The sequence below is a fragment of the Schistocerca piceifrons genome, chromosome 3 (genome assembly GCF_021461385.2).
Source record: "Schistocerca piceifrons isolate TAMUIC-IGC-003096 chromosome 3, iqSchPice1.1, whole genome shotgun sequence".
Classification (NCBI taxonomy): domain Eukaryota; kingdom Metazoa; phylum Arthropoda; class Insecta; order Orthoptera; family Acrididae; genus Schistocerca; species Schistocerca piceifrons.
The window spans coordinates 862859241-862884424 of record NC_060140.1 but is presented as its reverse complement, the minus strand read 5'-3'; the positions used below and the strand labels follow the sequence as shown (position 1 = coordinate 862884424).

General features: G+C 43.0%; 1 protein-coding gene across 2 annotated transcripts in view; it reads left to right on the top strand.

The window, feature by feature from the left end:
* Nucleotides 1–24800, top strand: part of LOC124789722 (aminopeptidase N-like) — a 121051-nt gene extending 96251 nt beyond the window's left edge. For both annotated transcript variants that reach the window (XM_047257173.1, XM_047257172.1), the window contains 4 exons: nt 1882–2046; nt 18491–18634; nt 23217–23295; nt 24560–24800. In XM_047257173.1, the coding sequence (XP_047113129.1) occupies nt 1882–2046; nt 18491–18634; nt 23217–23295; nt 24560–24700 (529 nt within the window). In that variant the 3' untranslated portion in view covers nt 24701–24800. The remainder of the gene's footprint in view (nt 1–1881; nt 2047–18490; nt 18635–23216; nt 23296–24559) is intronic.
* Nucleotides 24801–25184: the final 384 nt, after the last annotated feature.

The following is a 25184-nucleotide window of genomic DNA, read 5'->3' as shown; positions in this document are numbered from 1 at the left end:
AATTTATGAAACCGTTTTAGGGAAATGGTTGACGTAACTTTTTAAATTTGGTAATGTTTAGTAACATGTGAAGGTGTGTGTGTGTGTGTGTGTGTGTGTGTGTGTGTGTGTGTGTCTGTGTGTTGTGTGTACGTGTATTTAGGAGTATGTGAGAGTGAGTGTGGGAGGCAGTTCTCTTTTGTGTGTGTGTGTGTGTCTGTGTGTGTGTGTGTGTGTGTGTGTGTGTGTGTGTGCATGTGTGTTTATGAGTTTAGGTCGTCTGACATTTCTTTGGAGGCCGCGAACATAGCTACATTGAAAGAGCTGTGTATTCGTTTATTATTTCTTTGCCTTCAACTATTGCTTTCTGTATTTAGTGGCTTTCCTAAATTATTAGTTTTTGTGAGGGGCTGTTGGTGCATTTGAGAATTTGAGAAGTCGGTGTTGATGTCTGTTGGTCTGTGGTCCATACCTATAAGGTGTTCCGTGAATATAAAATGACAGCTGTCGTTTTTAGGGCTTTATATGTATCTAACACTGTAATTTCTGCTTGTCTGTCCAATGTAAATTGAACTGTAGTATTGATGTTTCAGTTGATAAATACTGGAAGTGTTGTGTTTGTCGTTGTTCGTATTGGTTGTCCTTACTTGTCTCTGTGTTGAGTTACCTATCCTGTAGGCTATTGTTAGTCCTTATTTTTTATCTATGTTGCCTATCCTGTGAGGTGCTTTGTTGTTGTAAGTAAGAGTGTAGCATTTCGATGTAGCTGTGCCTACTTCTTTCTGGTGCGTCTTTCGCACAAATAAGCCGTTTTCCAGTACATATTGCACGGACTGAATGAAACTCTACAAAACGAACTACAGATAATGAAACAAATAGCTGTGATCAGTGGCACAAATACTGTAGACAAACTGAATCACAAAATTATGATTTGTTTGCTTTTGTGTGCTAGGTGACCCATTCACGTAGCACACAAAAGCAAACAAATCGTAACCAACATACAAACACAGATATACCAGACACACAGGACGACCAGCAAATGGCACGAGAACTAAATGTAGGCTACAGGATAGCTAACATTGCATGGAGAAAACTAAGGACAACCAAAACCAACAAAGACAATCAACACTTCGTGTATTTATGAACTGACTGTCAGGACTTGAGTTCAGTCTACATTGGATAGTCAAGCAGAAATTGCAGTATTAGATATACACAAATGCACTAAAAGGTAAGAGCTGTCATTCTACATTCGCAGAACAACCAACGGATATGGACCACAGGCCAGTGGACATCAACACAGAACTCAAATGTAACTCTAACACACAGACAAATACAAACACAAAACACAATCTTCCATACAGTGTAAAATAAAGCTAATCGCAACATTCCCAGTCGCAAATTTTTGGCACAACAAAGTTTCTAGATTAAGTCCTTTATGGCTACAGAAAAACCGTGAAAGAGAAACAACTGTAAAGGGTAGTGCAGTACACCACAAAACCACAGAATGTGGCGTATGTATGTATATTTTGTTGTATATTTTGTCTGTTACCAAATCTATAAGTACGAGTTTTAATAACTGAAATTTCTAAGTTTATAGATATTAAAGAGCAATTTTACTGTTATTTCACAAAAAGAAACTAAAACTGTCACTGATGACGCTGTAACATCAACGAAACATGTCTTGCAAAAAAGAAGAAAACATTGTGTTTGCTCGAAGCGGAAACAAATTTTATTTGTAAGCGAAGAAGCATGAATACATCAGTATTTATACACTTTGCCGTATTTCACGGTCAGACCTCTGGACGTGTTATTTGAGGCAGAAGCAGACAGAACTCGTAGATTTTTTTAAGTGTGTTAACTTTTGGTTGCAGAGTGATGTAACTTTAAGCCAACTGTTGACAGGGTGGACCCGGACTTGAGGCGCATCGTCTACTGCCAGGGCGTGCGATATTTTGGCGCTGATGTTTATAACTTCCTGATGGACCGATATGCGACCACAGAGGTCATCTCCGAGATGAACGACATCCTGCTGGGCGCCACTTGTTCAGAGATGGTGGCTGGTTTACGGTAAGGGGAACGTACTAAAATGTGTGTTGTTTTCTCTCTTCTTCGTGTGGAAGTTCTCTGTGCACACTTTTCCCTTACCACAGGTCATACTCTTAAGCAGTGTTTCCACCAAGAGAATTGTTCTTTGAGGATTGATTTTCGTCAAATAACCTATAGAACTACAGTGTGCTGCATTAATGGCTGACTAATGTTATTTAAGATGTGCTGATATTCTATCGCTAGTAAAAATTGTGTTAGGAGTCTGTGATGCACGAGGAAACGATTTCTTGCACATCACGAAACTTCGTGCAGATAAAACAGTATGCCGGACTGGAACTCAAACTCGGGACATTTGCCTTTCGCTGGAAAGTGCTTCACCAACTGAGCTACCCAACCACGACGCAAGACTGTTCTCACAGCTTTAATTTCGCCAGGAAGTCGTCTCCTAGCTTGGAGGGTATGACCTTGTCTCCAAGTTTAGGGGGTAGGAGACGAGTTACTGAAGGAAGTAAAGCTGCAAAGAGGGACCGAGGGTTGTGATTGGGCATCTCAGCTGGTAATGCAGTTGCCCGCAAAAGGCAAAGGTCCCAATTTCGAGTCCCGGTTCGGTAAACAGTTTTAAACTGTTTTAATCCACATCAGTACACACTCCGCTGCAGAATGAAAATTACATTCTCATTCAGATCATCTTGTAAATCGACAATAACCCTTCATTTACTACTGACATTTAGCTTGTTTCTGAAAGCAACAATCTTTTCCTAGATGTTTTAAGTCTCTTCAGTGTTCTAAAACAGAAAAAATTACTGTAATTATTTCGTTACAACAAAAATACATAGCATCGAATTGCTTAGTTACAGTATGTAGAGTTTCTAAGAGCCATTTTTGAGCTATATTGTTAGTTACATTAGTCTCAGGGGTATAATTAAGCGGACAGAAGGGGATCATAAACTGATTTGTTCGAGATAAGGGATCAACGAGTGTAGTACATAATTCCAGTGGTACGATTTCCTGAATGACCGCTGCTCTCTACGCTCGCGTTTGTAAGGTGCCTTTTTTTTGCATCGACGCTGCTGAAGCTAACTTTAAAAATAATACACAATCGTCTTTATGGTTTTCAGTGATGTATTTTATCCATAGGAGCTACATGAGGTCAAGGATGCGAGAAACCCCAAAAGAAAATGAAGAGGAACTAGTTGATACCTGTCTTACTACACAACATAGATTGGGGATGCTGAAGATAGTATGGACAAATGTTATGGCTCTGAGCACTATGGGACTCAACTGCTGAGGTCATTAGTCCCCTAGAACTTAGAACTAGTTAAACCTAACTAACCTAAGGACATCACAAACATCCATGCCCGAGGCAGGATTCGAACCTGCGACCGTAGCGGTCTTGCGGTTCCAGACTGCAGCGCCTTTAACCGCACGGCCACTTCGGCCGGCCGACAAATGTTATCCTAGTTACGTTACTTAGTAAATTATTTGTATGTTCTGTTGATTAGGACAAATGACACGATTACTTCTTACGTTAATCTTAAGAAATCTTCATTTTTTAAAATGTATTTTATAATTTAATTTGTAGCGTCGGATTTCGCTGCTGTACGGTCTGGGTTGGGGGCTGTACAGGTGTAGGCTTAGTTTAACATTTACTTTCTTAAATGTAAAATCTTCTTGACAATATAACAATAACAATAAAAAGTAACTTAATTTTCAGCCCACTATACTCGTACACACATCAAAAAGTTTTGCATCACCTCGGTTCCGAGAGTTCCGGAAGCTGTACAGAAAATTGGAATATATCAACATAAACATCATTTCCACCCTTTTTATTGCTCATGAAAACCACACACTACATGTTGTACAGCGAGACCTTCAGAGGTGGTGGTCCAGACAGCTGTACACAACGGTACCTCTAATACCTAGTGACACGTCCTCTTGCATTGATGCATGCCTGTATTCGTATCATACTATCCACCAGTTCATCAAGGCACTGTAAGTCCTGATTGTCCCACTCCTCAACGGCGATTCGGCGTAGATCTCTCAGAATGGTTGGTGGGTCACAGCGTCCATAAACAGCCCTTTTTAATCTGTCCCAGGCATGTTCGATAGGTTTCATGTCTGGAGAACTTGCTGGCCACTCTAGTCAAGCGATGTCGTTATCCTGAAAGAAGTCATTCACAAGATGTGCACGATTTAGGCTCGAATTGTCGTCCATGAAGACGAATGCCTCGCCAATATGCTGCCGATACGGTTGCACTATCCGTCGGAGGATGGCATTCCCGTATCGCACAGCCGTTACGGCGCCTTCCAGTACCACCAGCAGCGTACGTCGGCCCCACATAATGCCACCCCATAACATCAGGAAACCTCTGCCTTGCTGCACTCGCTGGACAGTGTGTCTAAGGCGTTCAGCCTGACCGGGTTGCCTCCAGATAAGTCTCCGACTATTGTCTGGTTGAAGGCATATGCGACACTCATCGGTGAACGGAACGTGATGACAATCCTGAGCGGTCCATTCGGCATGTTGTTGGACCCATCTGTACCTCGCTGGATGGTGTCGTGGTTGCAAAGATGGACTTCGCCATGGACGTCGGGAGCGAAGTTGCGCATCATGCACCCTGTTGCGCACAGTTTGAGTCGTAACATGACGTCGTGTGGCTGCACGAAAAGCATTATTCAACATGGTGGCGTTGCTGTCAGGGTTCCTCCGAGCCATAATCCGTAGGGAGCGGTCATCCACTGCAGTAGTAGCCCTTGGGATGCCTGAGTGAGGCATGCCATCGACAGTTCCTGTCTCTCTGTATCTCCTCCATGTCCGAACAACATCGCTTTGGTTCACTTCGAGACGCCTGGACATTTCCCTTTTTGAGATCCCTTCCTGGCACAAAGTAACAATGCGGACACTATCGAACCGCGGTGTTGACCGTCTAAGTATAGTTGAACAACAGACAATACGAGCCGTGTACCTCCTTCTTAATGGAATGACTGGAACTGATCGGCTGTCGCACCCCCTCCGTCTAATAGGCGCTGCTCATGCATGATTGTTTACATCTTTGGGCGGGTTTAGTGACATCTCTGAACAGTCAAAGGGACTGTGTCTGTGATACAATATCCACAGTAAACGTCTATCTTCAGGAGTTCTGGGAACCGCAGTGATGCAAAACTTTTTTTGATGTGTGTAATTTTCAATGCAGGTCTCAGGCAAGAGAACAACAATTAGAGTGCCCTCGTCCTACAGAATTCAATCAAACAAAAATAAAATAAGCTTTGCCTCAGCACAGAAACTCTGACTATGACAGTAATAATTACACTATATGGACCTTGACTACAGACAAAAAAACACGTTGAATATAGCTTCTGCAATTAATCATAGGACGCTAAGACAACCCTCAGAATTAATTAAGATCACTCGCGTAGCACACAGTTATACACTGGTCTACGATTACTCCCGTAGCCAACTAGCTGCTATGACCTACTGTCAACTGTCTGCAGAATCAGCCACACATACATCTCAATACAGTCTTGTGTAGAACAAAACATATAAATGAATCACTCTCACAGAACTAAATAACAAGGTAACTTTCGTAGTTCAAATGGCATATCAGTGAGGTTCTCATTGTAATAAATCATACAAATCAGAACCGCTCATGGCGTTTAACTAAGAAAATCAAAACGGCTCTCGCACACCCAGCGCTCCACCACTCAACTACCATCACCACGTCGGATTGTTGCCACGTACATTCCGTGCGTAATAGTACTTGTTAAACAATGCACTCAATGGACCGCTTGTTCTCTGTATGTAATCTATGACTGATCACTTAACCACCTAAATATGGGTGTTACTACTACATCACGTAGGTAGTGCTCCTCTTGAAATGCAGAAGCATCCGTCTCCACATATGCTGGAACTGCCGTCCTCTGCCTCAGGAAAAGACGCCATCCACTCCACTGGATTGTTTGTACCCACAAAGCGGCCACGCACCATGCGATGTCTGGCAGACAGCTCCTTCGCGTATTAGCTTGGAGAAGACATTCCGTTTTTTACAGAATTAATAAGTATTTGAATTTAGCCATCGTCCATACTGTCGAAAAAGTCGCCATCGAGCACGTCTCATATATCGGACCATGCTTGCCGGTCAGGAGCTCACCCCGGCCTTCAACTTCTTTGGGAGAAGCCGTCGTTTACTTTCCGCTGGCCGTCCCTATTTCGGATGACCGTGAAAGCCCCTCCCATCATCTCCTGCATCGGCTCGCTCAGCCGGGGCAACTCTTGCATTCCAAATGTCAAACTTTAATCTGGCAGAATTCTCGCCGACATATTGGTTATGTTACACTGCGAACCAGCCAAAACACACATGCAAGTCTGGCAACAGAATGGACCACAGGACTACCTTCTGTACTCGACGACCGGTATCGATTTGCCAGACGGTTTAAGCACAAGAAATATTCATGATTTGCAGGAGCGAATAACTTCGTACTGCAACATCTCTTCTACTAGACCTCTCCATCCCTTCAATCACGTTGGCAACAGATGAAACAGTGGCATCCTTACCAGGACGGTATCGATTAACAAGGTCAGTTCGAGAAAATTATTTCACACTGCGGCGTTGCTGGGTTAAAATTCGCGTAACTGTTTACTGCTTCTTTCGTCGTACTGTCAACCACAAAAGTTCCACCTACCTCAGTACGGCGTCTGGTCACGAACCCGCTTCTCTGCAACGCAGATACTGTTCTGACGATGTTAAAAGCAGCGTTGAAGAAAACCATCGTCAATACTTACGTTAGCACAGTCCACGTTAACTCGGACAGCTAAATGTCATGTAAATATCTTATAACAGTTTTCGGCTGGAGGGTGATTATTTCATCCCTTAGAAAAATGTCAAAATTCGGCAAATAGTTCTTTATTTGCTTTAGATGCCAAATCAAATTCTTACTTAAATCTCTATTACAAAACAAAAAATAGTGAAAGATATTTAAGTATAAAAATTCAAACATACTGACCTAACATTTTGTAAACTTCAGTAATGATTCCAACTGATAGCAAAGGATAAACTTTTATGCATCCGAAATGACTTTAATCTTACTAGTGTCGGTGTTTGGTATTTTTTGTAATTTTCTCTAACTCTGAAAGAATCCCAGCAAGAAAGCTGAGATTTTGCAACCAGCTTCTTTTTAATAACAAATGGCTAAATACACTACTGGCCATTAAAATCGCTACACCAAGAAGAAATGCAGAAGAGAAACGGGTATTCATTGAACAAATATATTGTACTTGAACTGACATGTGATTTCATTTTCACGCAATTTGGGTGCATAGATCCTGAGAAATCAATACCCAGAACTACCACCTCTGTCCTTAATAATGGCCTTGATACGCCTGGGCATTGAGTCAAACAGAGCTTGGATGGCGTGCACAGGTACAGCTGCCCATGCAACTCCAACACAATACCTCAGTTTATCAAGAGTAGTGACTGCCGTATTGCGACGAGCCAGTTGCTCGGCCACCATTGACCAGACGTTTTCAATTGGTGAGAGATCTGGAGAATGTGCTGGCCAGGGCAGCACTCGAACATTTTCTGTATCCAGAAAGGCCCGTACAGAACCTGCAACATGCGGTCGTGCATTATCCTCCTGAAATGTAGGGTTTTACAGGGATCGAATGAATGGTAGAGCCACGGGTCGTAACACATCTGAAATGTAACGTCCACTGTTCAAAGTGCCGTCAATGCAAACAAGAGGTGACCGAGACGTGTAACCAGTGGCAAACCCATACCATCACGCCGGGTGATGAGCCAGTATGGCGATGACGAATACACGCTTCCAACGTGCGTTCACAGCGATGTCGCCACACACGGATGCGATCATTATGATACTGTAAACAGAACCTGGATTCATCCGAAAAAATGACGTTTTGCCATTCGTGCACCCAGGTTCGTCGTTGAGTACACGATCGCAGGCGCTTCTGTCTGTGATGCAGCGTCAAGGGTAACCGCAGCCATAGTCTCCGAGCTGATAGTCCATGCTGCTGCAAAGGTCGTCGAAATGTTCGTGCAGATGGTTCTTGTCTTGCAAACGTCCCCATCTGTTGACTCAGGGATCGAGACGTGGCTGCACGATCCGTAACGGCCATGCGGCAAAGATGTCTGTCATCTCGACTGCTAGTGATACGAGGCCGTTGAGATCCAGCACGGCGTTCCATGTTACCCTCGTGAACCCACCGATTCCATATTCTGCTAACAGTCGTTGGATCTCGACCAACGCGAGCAGCAATGTCGCGACACGATAAACCGCAATCGCTATAGGCTACAATCCGACCTTTATCAAAGTCGGAAACGTGATGGTACGCATTACTCCTCCTTACACGAGGCATCACAACACGTTTCACCAGGCAAAGGTCGGTCAACTGCTGTTTGTGTATGAGAAATCGGTTGGAAACTTTCCTCATGTCAGCCACCGGCGCCAACCTTGTGTGAATGCTCTGAAAAGCTAATCATTTGCATATCACAGCATCTTCTTCCTGTCGGTTAAATTTCGCGTTTGTAGCACGTCATCTTCGTGCTGTAGCAATTTTAATGGCCAGTAGTGTATAAAGTTTTTCGAAATTGAATAAGTTTTAGTATAGTTTATTTAGATTCTTAAGGGTTTGAATATTCTGTCGCTGGAACTGACACAAGTAGCGCTCCCCACGGCCGTGCTAGCGACAGGTGCGAGTGAATCACGCCGAGATACAAGCGGCTGTCACCACCACCGACTTCAGAGCTAAGAGCCCGTACTGCAAGGTAGCTTACTGCAATAAACTGCTATTGCGGTTTAACTCGCGACGTTACAACACAAGCGACTTATCATTTGGCGACATTCCCCCCCCCCCCCCCCCCTGACCTGCCTCCGCCGTTTTTCCCTCATACACTTTCACCCATACTAACTGTAATAGTCACCGTATACAAATCTTACTTTTGGTGATTCAGTTTGGCATCCCATGAGGCCGCTATTAATGAATTGCGATACATCCTGTATAGAAATCGTACACTTGTGGCGGCTCCAGCGCCCTTCTCACCTTGGCCGGCCGAAGTGGCCGTGCGGTTAAAGGCGCTGCAGTCTGGAACCGCAAGACCGCTACGGTCGCAGGTTCGAATCCTGCCTCGGGCATGGATGTTTGTGATGTCCTTAGGTTAGTTCGGTTTAACTAGTTCTAAGTTCTAGGGGACTAATGACCTCAGCAGTTGAGTCCCATAGTGCTCAGAGCCATTTGAACCATTTGAACCTTCTCACCTTGGCGCACCAAGTGGTGACTTGTGTCGGTTGGGCCTTAAACCAGCCCTTTCGGTTAATTCGATCTAGTACTTAATTAGGTTAGTCAACCCTAACCCATCCATTAGCACATCGCCAATTTCACTGATCAGTTGCTGTGCAAGCTCCCTCTGACTCCGTATTAGGCGATCTAATTGTGCCACATCACCTCCCCAATCCCTCTCTTGTAATGCCAATAGCGGTGCTTCAGAATGAAGGCAAAAGGAGAACGTCATATTTTTCAAAATTGGAATGCGTAGTAGCACGTGAATAAGACAGCCAAGCAGTTGCACTAAATGGAGGTATGCAATTAACCTTAACCGTGGTTTCAACGGATTTAAACCAGTCTTCTTCAGAAGAAGACATGCTGGCGTGTAGCTCTTAAAATGGTCTGGCATTTAATGTGATTGATTTTACTAATGTGACAAGAACTTGATTTTAGGGCCTTCACTTCTACAAATGGATGTACAGATCGTTGCCGACGCATTTCATGTGGCGATGTTAGATCGCTTTACTAACAGACTGTTTGCTGATGTGAAGTTAGTTTGTCGTCCTTATGAAGGCGAAGGGTTTAAATCCGTTGAAACCATGGCTAAGCTTAACTGAATATACCCATTTTTTGTAGCTGGTTGGCTGCTTATTCACCTGCAATTCTGCGACAGTTGCTGAAGTGCAGCCATTTCAAAATATGGAAGGTGAAGTGATATAGAGCCAAATTCGGGATTAATCCAATTCTCTTAATTACACCTACCCAGAATCAGTTCAGTAGATAGCCTCTCCACTACATTTAATTTGATTTCCATGTAAAATCCCGGACTTCAACTTAACAACAACCCTCACAAACATCTGCGAGGCGCTAGAATTGGCTGTCATATGTATCGTGGCATCCAAATCAAATCCAAATTCGACCACCCACACACTGCTTGGTGTGTGCAAATCCACTTATTACTTGCTATAGTCACAGAGATTACTGGTGTCCAACAGCCCAGCTGTCGGTTCATTATTAATTCCAGAGCAGAAGCGCGAACCTAGCCTGTGTTCCTATAGGGGCAGTGACAGAACTTCGGTGCACCGCTAGGACACCACCAACGCATCTCCTGTGGTGGCAGTCCTTCCGGAAACGTCCCACTGCCCCACATAAGAAACAACTGATACGTTTTAAACTTGCCTCTCACAGCACCTTGTCACCTATAATGCTTGCTAGGATTCATGCTCCCGACAGCAGACAACGTATTTAAACCCTTCGATTTGATATGCTATTTCTTCTAAATTCCTGAATGTATAAGGGGACCAGGCGAACATCACCTGCGAACGATCCGATGGTTTAAATCCTCCAACAATATTAGCCACTACATCATCCTTAGAAGCCACAACACAATTTGCACGTGCGGCTGATAGCAAAATCTCTAAATGTTTCGTTTATCCCCTGTTCATGCCCGTAATTTCCACACTGCCCATACTGGAACTACTCTCTTACATAACTCTTGTCGAAAATTTGCTACGCATCCCCTTAAAGTATGGCCCTTGCTGTCCCACTTGCCAAGCTGCCTATGCTATGGGGACAAGTCCTATATGCATTGACGCAAACATTCCCCTCTTTTTTGTCAAGAACACCATATTGTACAGTCACTTCACAATATCTGATATTGAATCTATCGATACTTCTTGCTATTGAACACTGCTGGTAATGGGTGGGAATCTTAGCAAAATGTATTTTACATGATTTACCCTCTCTTTCCAGCAGCTGTCTTATTCTGTTGCACTCCTCATCTTTCACTACTAAGTTTTAATTCGTCTGACTACCTTGCACAGAGACTGCTGTTCACAAATCACCGTTTGTTACATCTAGCCTGGCCGACCTCCTGTGTAACTCATCCAGCTCATGCCTAGTCTCATCGTCAGCTACTACTAACAGATCATTAATTCTCCTCCTATAATACACAGCCCTTGCTTGTAACATACGCACTGTGAAGACGATGCACATTCCAGGCTGGCAATACTAATTCAAACTACAAGAGAGTCGGCCAATTAGTTTTACTTCTCATACTCATGTCCTGGTTCTGCTGCTCCATTAACTGCGCCAACACGCCCCCACAACCTACTGAAGTTGCTGACATAGCTCTGCTACTGTGCTCGCCAGTAATTGGCTGCATACTGTCACCTAATAAGAGAAATGGTTCAAATGTCTCTGAGCACTATGGGACTTAACATTTGAGGTCATCAGTCCCCTAGAACTTAGAATTACTTAAACCTAACTAACCTAAGGACATCACACACATCCATGCCCGAGGCAGGATTCGAACCTGCGACCGTAGCGGTCGCGCGGTTCCAGACTGAAGCGCCTAGAATCGCTCGGTCACACAGGCCGGCGCCTAATAAGAGAGCTCCTTGTTATTAAGCCTGGCCACACCCATCACGTCCCTGCAAGCCATGACTGGAACAGCACATAGGAATGCAAGACACAGGCTTTTATCTATGGTTTAATGTTTCTAGGCTTCGTCCCCACGTCGGCACAATGCACAACCACACTCTGCTACCAGTTGTGGCATAGAATTCCGCTGGAGTTGGATTCAGGCTGGGGGCTTTGCAGGTATGGGCTCAGTTTGCAACCAATTTGATGGCAATAAAACGATAAAAAAAGGAAATTAATTTGCAACCTAGCGTAGATCTCTACAGTAGAGCTCAAACAAGAGAAAAACAATCAAAATGATTTCAACATAATGAAACAGAAATTAGTGAAAGAGAATTAAAATCAACTTCGCCTCAACACACAGAACAAACAAGGACAATCATAATTATAATATATGGTCCTTGACCACAGATGGAAAACACTATAAATATATACCTTCTACAACCAACCACAGGACAGCTCTTAGACTTAGTTAACATCACCCACACAACAATGAGCTAAACAGTGGTATAATATTACTACCTTTACCCATCACTATCAAGTCACTACGACAAGCTGCTATCAACGATCTACAGTATTATGTATCATATATCTGAATACAATCTTTTCTGCACAATAAAACACATAAATCAGTCACTCTCACAGAGAAAAATAATGAGGTAACCTCCTTAATGCAAATGAGGCACACTCACGGCAGGTAATGGACTAAAGCGGAATGTCCATCGCCTTTAGAGGAAACAATGGCACACTAAGCACGCCAATACACAACAACCATAACGCAGTGCAGTATAACCTCTGACTTTACGAGCATAATATTAACCAATACGCCCAATACATCGCTTGTACTCGACACTGTACACTATATTGGATCACTGAACCATCAAGATGTGGCAGTCAGCTGCTACAGCACACAGGTACTGCTCCTCTTGAATTGCAGAAAAGTCTCTCTCTGCCTCCACTGGAATTGCCATCCTCTGGTCTGGAGGGGTTGGTGTGCAGTGAAGAATGTCAGTTCTGTCACTGCCCTTGTAGGAAATGAGGCTAGGTTCGCGCATCAGTATCAAAGATCCGTTGCGTTCTGGACACCAGTAACTGTGTGACTGTAGTGGTTCATAAGTGGTTTTGCACACACCAAGCAGTGTGTGGGTGGTCGTATTTGGATTTGATTTGGATGACACGCTATATGTGACGGCCAATTCTTAGTGCCTTGCAGATGTTTTGGTGGGTTGTCATTAAGTTGGAAGTCCAGGATTTTATATGGGAAATCAAGTTAATGGTAGCAGAGAGGCTATCAACTGAACTATTTCTGGATCAGGTGTGATTAAGAGAATTGGATTGATCCAGAATTCGGCAAAAGACACCCAATACTCCATGGAGTTCTTCGTGTTCACATACTGGGAACGTCACGCGTCGGCTGTAACTGATGTCTGGTACAGAAGACGTTGGCGCCCCAAATTGGAAAAAGTAGCCCGTTCTTGGCCGTGCACCAACTGATTTCCAGTCGCCCGTCACTGCTCCACCTCAGCCCCAAATGTATGCATGTAGAGTAATTACGGCGTACGCGTACGTGGAGACAGTGTTTGGGCAGCAATCGCCGACATAGTGTAGCTGAATTGGAATAAGAAGCAGCCCGCACTCGCCGGGGCAGATGGAAGACCGCCTTAAAAACCATTCACAGACTCACCGGCACACCGGACCTCGACACCAAGCCGCGGGGCGGCTTCGTGCCGGGGAGCGGCACGCCTTACCACTAGGTAAGCAGCGGGCGGGCAGAGTAGGTGGTAAGGCATATATAGAAATTTTTAGTTTCCCTGACCGCATGTTTCCATGCATGCATAATAACGATAGCATATCTGACTGTATTCTGCAGATTGTGGAAATGCCGCATTATGTCATCCTATTCTCATTCACACTGACATCGTGTTTTGGATTTTAAGTTTCGGAAAATGAGTTAGGAATAGTGTGTAGTACCACATTGTACTAATACATCTATAAAAACACCCGAAAAATTGATTATGAGAGTTCAAAGAATAAGAAGATAAACAGAATGTGGTTATAACTCGCTCCTAGAGATCCAAATCATTAAGTAGCCCACTTCCCTATATGATACGTCAACGATTTTGGTCTTAAAAACAAAATTGAAAAAAAGGAATTTCGAGAGCTTCCTGCAGTTCGTCGAAGTTTATAACATGCATCTCATGAATGAAAATGTTTCGTATATGGTGCCACAGTCTAAAAATATTACTACGGTGATCTTTCACCTCTGTCTACTGTTGTTGGGGATTCGATCGCAGATAAATACTTGTGACAGGTAAGATTATGAAGATGACTGCTGCTAGTTACATTCCCAGTAATTTAAGTTGTGCTCTTAGATTCTCGGAAATCGCTACATATTCGGAAAAAAATGTTGAATTATTTATGACAAGAAAAAATATAAAGGACATTGTCGGTTGTTCTGCTCACAGCAATTTCATCTCCAGCAGTTTCATATTTCGTTTTTTAAACACACAGGAATCACGAAATCATTACTGAGGAAGTGCGCTCTTACATGTAAGTAATAACGAATATTGCAGAAAAATCTTAACTTACACGAATAACAATGTCTCAGAACGTGTCGCATATATGAAGATGAGAAAAAAACCTTTGAACCCATCCGTGCGCGAAGCCATGTCCTTTCGTATTGCACTCCTGAGCGCTAACCACTTGGCCACGCCAAACAACTGACAGCTGCTGCTCAATTCTTGTACTATTGCATAGAGAAACGTAGGCTGAGTTCGTTGCCAAACGGTGCTGCGTAAGTCATAAATGCGTGATAGTTTGGAAGGTTTCCAATATCAGGCTTCACATAATTGCTTTCCATTGTTACTTGAAAGTTATAAACACGTTTCGATAATTACTAACTAAACCATTTGTGGGAAAAAGTACACAATGTCACTAGCAACGTCAGGTCACACTCGTGTAATATACGAAAGCAGAGCCGACGTCTTGATATTTAATGATCTTGAAACTCTTATTTGCATAAAAATAACATGTATGTTGAGAGAATGTTGACCGAAAAGTTTTTTTTGGATGTAATCATTCACAGTAACAACCCAACATAACCATGTTTCTAACAAAGGAAAATAGTCTAATATGAACTCACGTTCCAACCGGATGCGTCCTCTGGTGAATCTTTAGTAACAAAATCACTAAATCCAACGCTAAAACCGCTAAATATGTTTAAAATAACAAATTATAGGTGTACATAAACCACAGGTCACCGATCGACAGTGCTACACCGAAATCCAAAACCTCTCGGTACAATTGTCGTAAAATCGGTGGGAGGACCGTTCCTTAACTGGTCTCAGAAGCTTACTGAATAGGATTTTTGGATAAAGAACCGAAAATGACGTCACTACCGAGACTAACCTACAACACCGATCGGTATGAACGATACAGAATAGGGCCCCTGGAGTACAATAGGGTGACGGCTGGCCGCTATTGTAACAGGACCGGAAGGATAATCGAGAACTCAACAAATCTTAGACGCAGGTGAGAGGAATGAAGAAGTGGCACCTTGGAAACCACGCAGGCTGGATTATTTCCAAGGATTTTTACTCAGAAGCGTACGAGTATAGGTTTTCCCTCGCAAACTTTCCGCGCTGGACGACAAAAGACTAAAATATGTTTGGTCGGCGTTAGGAAGAATCTGCAGAGAGGGAGAATACTTCGTGGTTTCGGGAATATGATTCGTTTTCGGAATTACAAGGGTGGGGAGCCGAGCCTTGCTGGGAAGCCAGCGGTGGGGAGACGAGGTCTTCCGTTGTGAGCACCCGTGTGTGACGGTCGTTCAGTATCAGCTTCTTGTTGGTACGGACGGACTTGCTGTCTTTGCTCTCAGGAGAGTTTATAGTTAGAACAGTTAGGCACTGTACTGTTGCGAACCTATACGATTCTGGACTTCACCTCCGGGTTGGAAATCGTCGTTGAGTATGCAGCGTTCAGTAAATGAGAGCACTTCTTCTGCCTTTACTTACGTTGAGACGTTATCTGAACTCCGTCCTTGTGGCTGGGAGTTCGCGCTTCTCGTCTGTAGAACACAGAGAGGAAAAGACAGTATTAGAGTATATTAGTCAGAGGACCGCATTCTGCCGTCCTAGTGTCTGAAAGCGTTTATTTGTGGCTGGAGTTCATCCGTCGTCGCTGACGAGTATGAGAACCATCACTTCGACGCTCTGGACGCAGTACATACGATGATATCGCAAATTGCTCCGGCTTATTAGGGCTTCTTTGAAAATAGCGTCTTCTACTACGTAGATGATGTCAGTCATTTCGCGTTAGTGATATTAGAGAGCGCAGTCATAATAAGGGGCAGAGTTGGGCAATTGATTAATAATTTTAGCTAGGAAATATAGACAATTGTACTTAAAGAGTTGATTTTAATCTATAATAAATATATATTGAATAACAACGTCTATCATTCAGTAGTATTAGTTGCCTTCATCATTCATTTATGTTTAGATTGTAGTTTATATGTAAAAAAGAGCATTAAGAGATCCTAAGATCTGGGCCAAATCATCATTTTAGCGTTTATTATTTTCCGTTGCGCTCATTCATTTTTACACCCGCCTGGAGTAGCATCTTGGAAAATGTGTATCTGCTAGTTTTTTTTCTGTATAGTTTTTAATGATACAATGCGGTTTCATTACACACTCCTGAATGCAGATACAGTGCCTTAATCATTGTGCCATCTTGAAAATGGGCAGAGAATATGCGTCGTATACCACTGACTCAGTCCCCAAGTTGAAATCGCTAACCAACGTATTCTGAAGACTTTTTCGTAATATTCATGCGGCCTTTTTTCTCAGTTTGATACCAAGGTAACTGATCTGGTCTGACACACTCTACATATTGTTGGATGAATGTTTCGTGTGGATGGCATGTACATGAGTTTCTTTAATGCGATGGCATCCTTTCCGTTATAATTTTTGCTTGTTCATTAAAATGTGACACGCCCTCCTCCAGAAGTAAGGGGTCAGCTGTCTGTCTACTGTGTGGAGGACTTGGGTTCTTGTCATCGTCAAAGAGTTTTTCCTTGAGGGGGGTACTGTAATGGGGTGTAATCACCCTCGTGATGCAAACTGAGGAGTTACTTGAATATTAAGTAGCAGCTGCAAAGTCTGGAAAACTAACAATGGTAGAGAGAACGGGGTGCTGACGACATGCCCCTCTGTATCCCCGTCGGAATAACGCCACAGGCAGAAGATAACACGGTGATCAGTGCGCAGGGGGTTTAGGTGTCACTGAAATGTAACGTAACTCCAGACAATATGTTCGAGTAGCGCTGGGGTGTAGATTTGACTGCTTGTGCCTCTGAATATTTAATACGATAAATGTGTTTCTTGTTGGATTCCTTCTACTTCATGTGTGCTACTCACATACCGTGCCTTCGAAATATCATATAAAAAAATATCCTTGATCGCACATGTTGGTTTGTGCTCTTCAGATCTAAATTTCATTTGATGCAGCTTTCCAAGATCTTCTATCGTATGCATCGCATGGCTCCTGACAGCTACATCCATTCGAACTTCATTAGTGAATTCACACCATTATCTCGCTTCACAAACATGTCTTCCGCACAGACTCAAAGTTCCCTCCACTTCACTATGGAATAAGCTGCTCATACTATCTCAAAATGCATTTTCACAATTCGATTCAGTACTCCTTCAGTGGTTATCTGATCTAGCCACTATTGTTCTGTAGCATTATATTTTAAAAGAGTCGGTTCTTTTTGTCTGTACTACTTATCATCCACTCTTCGCGCCCATACATATGACAAATTCACGAAAATGGGTCATTTGACATCAGATTGAAGGAAACATGATCGTGCTAAGAAAGAAATAACGCCACAAATCAGCAGCAAAACACCCTGTTAATAACATAAGCATCAGTTTTCTACATATCCAAACACAACGAAAAAGAATTAGACACATTTGAAATATTCCAAATACACGAACACCAAAGGAAACAACGTGAGTCCATCCTAACTGAGAAGAGTGATGTTTACAACATTATCGTCTCTGTTTTTAACAGCAGCCTAACTATTAAATATAAAACCAATAAATAAAAAATGTCTTCTCCACCCTCTCTACCCCCTTACCTCCCCCCCCCCCCTCCCCTGCTTTCGGTTTGAGTTGGATTAGAATGGATTTATTCGAAAAGTGTACGCTCGAAATACACTTATGCTAAGTAGGACGATAGTTTGTACTGAAGTCAGCGGCGACCCCTAAACACACATTGGAAATTACTTCACAAACGGCCCATTTACGAACTCAAGTTTACTAGAGCGATTTTGCTTATATTATCGTATAATTTCAGCTCTGTCGGTCTTCAGAATAAATTACGATACACGCAGTATGTAATGTTATAATTACATCATCCATTACTAGACGGCAGCCTTACGTTTTGAAACAAAGAACCCGCATTGTATAGCTGGGTCTTATGGGCACCTCCTTGACTCCTTCATCCCCCATGATACTCATCCATCGTAACCATCGTGTGTGAGATAAATACGCAGTTACAGTGTTGAGCCACCGGTTGTTTTCCTTTTAAGCAGTCCTGAATGGTTCGAGATTCTCTTATGTGATGGTAATCTCAGTTCATTAAGCAACACGTGGAGAGGGGCATTTAAAAACTTGGTTTTATTGAATTAACTCAGTGGTATAAAAGGTTGAGTTGTAAGGGTCGCCTGCTCAGTCTACAGAATAGATGAGATATTACTGTGTGCAGGATGCTGGAGTTGACGGCGGCTGGAGGCCAGGGTGGCTTCCGGAGAGAACACCTGCTGCGCCTGCTGGAGGGACTTCTCCAGCAGAAGCAGGGCATACCCACGGCCCTCCAGTTTCTCAGCCACAGCGCGCATCTCCTCACTTGGTGAGTACCGCTGCTTTCCCCTTCATGGAGCATAGTGTATGTTTACAAAATCTCAAAAACTAAGGCTCACCTAGATAAGTAAACAGTAGCGTGTCATCGTTCGTTCATATGTTCGGCAAATATGTTGTTTCGTTCTGAAACAGGTCAAATGATATGAAAACCTAGAAAATGTGTTAGAGTACCAGTTTATGTGTATACAGAGTAAAGTTGGTGATGTGCGAGGCTCTGTATGCCTCTTGCTTATGCTCTCCGCTAGGATCACTGTTTCTTTGAAGTTCTTTTTATAATGCCCATCAGCCACACATATAACCAAGCTGTCAAGAGAGCTATTACTTCTATTTGAATAAAAATGTTACTGCCGTGAATTTTCCATAGTGTTATACACTTTTTTTTGTGTGACGACGACACGTCTGGTATTTGCTTGAAGTTAGGAATACATCTACATCTCTAGATCTATATAATACTCTGCAGTTCACAGTTAAATGCCTGGCAGAGGGTTCATCGAACCACCTTCAAGCCACTTTTCTACCGTTCTACTCTCGAGCAGAGCAGGGAAGACGAACACTTAAATCTTTCCATGCGAGCTCTGTTTCTCTTATTTTGTTATGGTGATCATTTCTCCCTGTGTAGGTGGGCACCAGTAAAATATTTCAGATATTTTCATATTCTGAGGAGAAAGTTGATGGTTGAAATTTCATGAGAATGTCCTGCTGAAACGAAAAACACCTTTATTTTATTGACTGTCACCCCAATTCGTGTATCATATCCGTCGCATTCACTCAAATATTTCGCGGTAAAACATAACGACCTGCACTTCTTTGGCCTTTTTCGATGTGCTATCTGATGTTCTCACTTCCCGCGCCCGGGCTCCCGGGTTCGATTCCCGGCGGGGTCAGGAATTTCCTCTGCCTCGTGATGACTGGGTGTTGTGTGATGTCCTTAGGTTAGTTAGGTTTAAGTAGTTCTAAGTTCTAGGGGACTGATGACCATAGATATTAAGTCCCATAGTGCTCAGAGCCATTTTTTTTTTTTTTTTTTTTTTTTTTGCTATCTGATGCAGACCCCATACTCTACAGCGATATTCCAAAGAAGACGGACAAGCGTAGTGTAAGCAGTATCTTTAGTAGACCTGTTAAATTTTCTAAGTGTTCTGCCAATAAATCGCTGTCTAGGCTTTACTTTGTCAACATTATCTATCTGGTCGTTAAAATTTTAGTTATTCGTCATTGTAATACCAAAGTATTTAGTTGAATTTACAGCCTTTACATATGTGTGATTTATCGTGCAACCGAAATTTAGCGGATTCATTTTAGTACTCATGTGGATGACTTCACACTTTTCATGATTTATAGTCAGTTGCCACTTTTTGCACCATACAGATATCTTGCCTAAATCATTTTGCAGTTGATTTGCATCATCTGATGACTTTACAAGACGGTAAATGAGAGCATCATCTACAAGCAATCTAAAAATGCTGCTCACGTTGTGTCCTAAATCACTTATGTGGATCAGGGACTGCTGTGTGCGCATAACACTCCCTCGAGAAACGTCAGATATTACTTATCTTTTACTCGATGACTTCCCGTCAGTAATTTCGAACTGTGACCTTTTTGACAGGATCACGAATCCAGTCTCACAACTGAGACGATACTTAATATGCACGCAATTTGATTAGAAGTCGCTTGTGAGGAACAGTGTCAAAAGCCCCCAGGAAATCTGAAAATGTGGAATCAATTTGACGTCCCCTGTTGGAGAGCACTCTTTGCTTCCTGAGAATAACGATCTAGTGGCGCTTCACGAGAATGATGTTTTCTGAATCAGGTTCGACTATTTCTTAATAAATCTTTTTCTTCGACATAATTCATAATGTTCGAGCACAGTGTATGTTTATATGTTCCAGAATCCTACGTGGTCACATCGGTGAACCAAACAGAAGGCACAGAACTACAGGTGGGCTATTTTAATTAACTCCGTATCCTGTATATACTTTCCACGAAAAACTTCGTGAAGTGGAACGTGTTAACTGGACGAAAAGATTTCAAAAATGGTTCAAATGGCTCTGAGCACTATGGGACTCAACTGCTGAGGTCATTAGTCCCCTAGAACTTAGAACTAGTTAAACCTAACTAACCTAAGGACATCACAAACATCCATGCCCGAGGCAGGATTCGAACCTGCGACCGTAGCGGTCTTGCGGTTCCAGACTGCAGCGCCTTTAACCGCACGGTCACTGCGGCCGGCTGAAAAGATTTCACAGACAATTAAAAAAATATTCATGCTAGCTATGTTGGGTGTTGGCTACGTGTCTGTCTTGACTACGATAATGTGTTCTCTAAGCTGTTCATAATAGGTTATCCGCATTCCTGTTTTCTTGTTCATTGTTAGACCCACTCCTGCATTAACGCTATATGATTTTGCATTCATAAAACTGTACTCGCCTGACTAGGAGATCTGCTCCTCCTGCCACAGAACTTCACTATTTCCCGCTATATCTAACTTCACCCTATCAATTTCCTATTTAAATTTTCAAGCCTACCTGACCGATTTCGGGGTATAATATTCCACTCTCTCACCTTTCCTAATGACAACATCCCCGTGAACAGTGACCGTCCGGAGATCCAAGTCGGGGACTATTCTGTCTTTGGAATATTTTACCAGGGAGGATAACATCATTATTTAATCACACAGTAGATCGGCGTCCCTTACCTTCAGCCGTTCGTAGCACCAACACAGCAAGGTCAATCATTCAGACTGTTGCCCCTGCAGCTACTAGAAAGCTACTGCCGCTCTTCAGAAATCACATGTTTGTCTGCAGACACTCCTTAATTGTGACTGCACTTGCTGTACGGCTATCTGTATCACGAGGGCACCCAAGCCACCCGCCTCCACAAGGCCCGTGAACCACGTGTTTGATTTTATTGATACACCACGTCTAACAGTACTAAACTGGAAGAGCTCTGCACCTTCAGACTTTAAACGAGGCCTATTTGTACAAATCCAGTTAATAAATAAGGGAACCGCATCATCTTCCCTTTACACCGAATTATGTTTTAGACGTGACTCATAACGTACGGGGACATGTTTGCTTTACACTGAATGTAAGATTGCACAACCACCAATATAACACACTGAAGTGCCAAAGAAACTGGTATAGGTATGCGTATTCAATTACAGAGATATTTAAACAGGCAGAAGATGGCGCTGCGGTCGGCAACACCTATATAAGACAACAAGTGCCTGGCACAGTTTTCAGATCGGTTACTGCTGCTAAAATGGCAGGTTATTAGGATTTAAGTGAGTTTGAACGTGGTGCTACAGTCGGCGCACGAGCGATGGGACACAGCGTCTCCGAGGTAGTGGGGATTTTCCCGAACGACCATTTCACGAGTGTACCGTGAATATCAGGAATCCGGTAAAACATGAAATCTCTGACTTCGGTGCGGCCGGAAAAAGATCCTGCAAGAACTGGACCAACGACGACTGAAGAGAGTCGTTCAATGAGACAGAAGTGCAACCCTTCTGCAAATTGCTGCAGGTTTCTATGCTGGGCCATTAACAAATGTCAGCATGCGAACCACTGAACGAAACGTCATCGATATGGGCTTTAGGAGCGGAAGGCCCACACGTGTACCCTTGATGTCTGCACGATACGAAGCTTTACGCCTCGCCTGGGCCCTTCAGCACCGACATTGGACTCTTGATGACTGGAAACATGTTACCTGGTCAGACATGTCTGGTTTCAAATGGACGTGTACCGGTATAGAGACAACCTCATCACTCCGTGGAACCTGCATGTCAGCGGTGGACTGTTCAAGCTGGTGGAAGCTCTGTAATGGTGGGCAGGTGCAGTTGGAGTGATATGGGACTCCTGATACTTCTAGATACGACTCTGTCAGGTGCATTTACGTAAGAAACCTGTCTGATCACCTGAGTCTATTCATGTACTTGTGCCTTCCGACGAACTTGGGAAATTACAGCAGGACAACGCGACACTTCACACGTCCAGAATTGCTACAGAGTGGCTCCAGGAACACTTCCGCTGGCCACCAAACTCCTTAGACATGAAAGTTATTGAGCATAATGGGATGCCTTGCAACGTGCTGTTCAGAAGAAATCTCCACTCCCTCGTACTCTTACGGATTTATGCACAGCCCTACACGATTCATGGTGTCAGTTCCGTCCAGCACTATTTTAGACATTAGTCGAGTCTATGTCACGTCCTTTTGCGGCACTTCTGCATACTCGCGGGCCCTACACGATATTAGGCAGGTGTACCAGTTTCTTTGGCTCTTCAGTGTAAATGAACGTTGTGTAATGAATATTTTGTGCCACACCAATACCTCGCTAAAACCTCTCCTAGGACAAAAGTATATATGAACATTTTGTCTTAGTTTGATCGTAAGAATCTTCTCACAATGTTTGTTATAAATATTTACAAACAACGTGTGTGATTTCGGTCCGCACTACTCACAATCGCATGAAGTGGTGCTGTCGTCTTGAGATGCGAGCTTGCTGCTTGTGCTGGAATCTGTACACACTTGATATAGCAGATCGATTGACATTTCTTCTGCTTTGTTCACAGGCCAGGCGAAAAGGCAGCGGTCAGAAAGCTGGTGATGGGAGCCACGCTGAACATGTACGAACAGGAGCTGCTGGATCAGGTGAGTGGCACTGTTGGCTGCTGCTTGTTGCCTGGGCCTTGTCGTGTGGTTCATATTGTGATAGAGACCAAATATCTCATAATGATGAAATAAAATGACAACACACACACACACACACACTCATTAACAGAGGTAGAGAACGGTGGGCTGAGAGAGAGAGAGAGGTATTCATACAGTCATCAGGGTGTATGCACTTATATTCTATGATGTCTTTCTTGCCACAAGTATTGGTTGTCTGCTATACTTGCGTCTCTCCATGAGTTACCACTTCAGATTCAACAACCTTTAACATTTTCTAATACGTTGGGGAAAGTACTGAACCTTCTCACACTTTCCGCCCTAACCAGCCCTGCAATAAAAGTTTAATATGTTTTATTATTCCATCTTGAAATGATAAAATTCATTTTATGTGTGCTGCAGTCTTTTTCTGTAACTACAAAACTTACTCCAGAAAATTTTAGTTGCTCCAAATGTGAAAACGTGTTATAAGGTACAACAGGGTCATGTACATAGGATCAAATATTCTATTCAAATTTAAAAGTGTTGTAACCGAGAAAAATTTGTCGGTAGTATATTTCGACATAGGTGTGTTACCTTATTACTCTACTACACACTAATAATCGGTAAATGAGATCAAATTTAGTAGTGTTATCAATAACCTGTTAAAATTTAAAAACATTTTAAAATAGGAGCTGTGGACACTTAACACAAATTTCCATTTTGAAGACAGTGAAAATTGTTAAGACATTAAAGAAACTAAGTTCATTTGCAAATACGATGTGTTCCATGACAGAAGACCTCCTGTTTCAAGGTATAAGATGGATTCAGACTGATGTGTGGCTTAACCGTCCACACATTATTTAACGAGTTTTAGAAACATCCAGAATTTTACTCACTATAAAACTCTGTATCTGAAGAATTAACTGTAAACTTCAAATAGCTTTAATATGTTATACATTACTCAAATGTGTAGAACTCATAATTTTTATAAACACTACACAAAACACCGCCTCACGTCTCATAGTATGGAAAACAGTAGAAAATGTCAGAAACTGCTTACGACAGTCTTTAGAGGATATTCCTTCACGTGATTCTAAAATCGTTTGAAACAGTGACAGATTACGTAGGTATACTGAACTCTAGATGCAACGCTCTCCACTACTTTGGTTTTTGTCCCCTTATGTAATGATATTCTCCTTCTCCTTCACCCTTGCTAGTAATATTACCAGCTGAGTTTTTTATTTCTGTTTGCTGCCCTTATCAGGTGGAGCGCGTAGCTGACGCTTTGGAGGACAAGTCACTACACAGAGCTGCACAGAGGCGGCGTGACGTCATCGCCCGTGGAGAGACGGCGCGCAAAGAGGCAGCCCGCTGGCTCAGAGAGAGGCGATGGGAGCACCTCTGAGTGGGAGGGGAGGGCCTTGTCTCCTGCACACAGCAGCAGCAGCGGCAGCAGCAAGCTTACGCGAAGTTCAGAAAATAAAGTTATGACTGTTACTTGATTACGATCAATCGTTTTTCCTTCAACCCTAAGATAGCTCATATCTTGCTACTTCAACTACTATCTTTTTGCAGAAATAATTCTTTGCAAAACCCAAGGATCATTGGAGAATGCTTTTCATCAGTTAACATCAAGAAATGTCGCAGAGAAAGAAGAAAAGATGGTGAACGCTTAAACAGTTTTATGTAACAGATGTTATCGAGGAAATGCTGGAAGCATGCTTCGAGAAGACAGCTCACGTCAGTATGTTCGCTTCATTCGTCACAGAGCCTTAACTTCATCTTCCACGGTCTTCACTTAGATCGTCCGTCACTGATCACAGAAAAGTGCCGTAGACCGTTTTCTTCAAGCACTGGAGGCTTCTCGTTGGCGCACTGGCCATCTATCA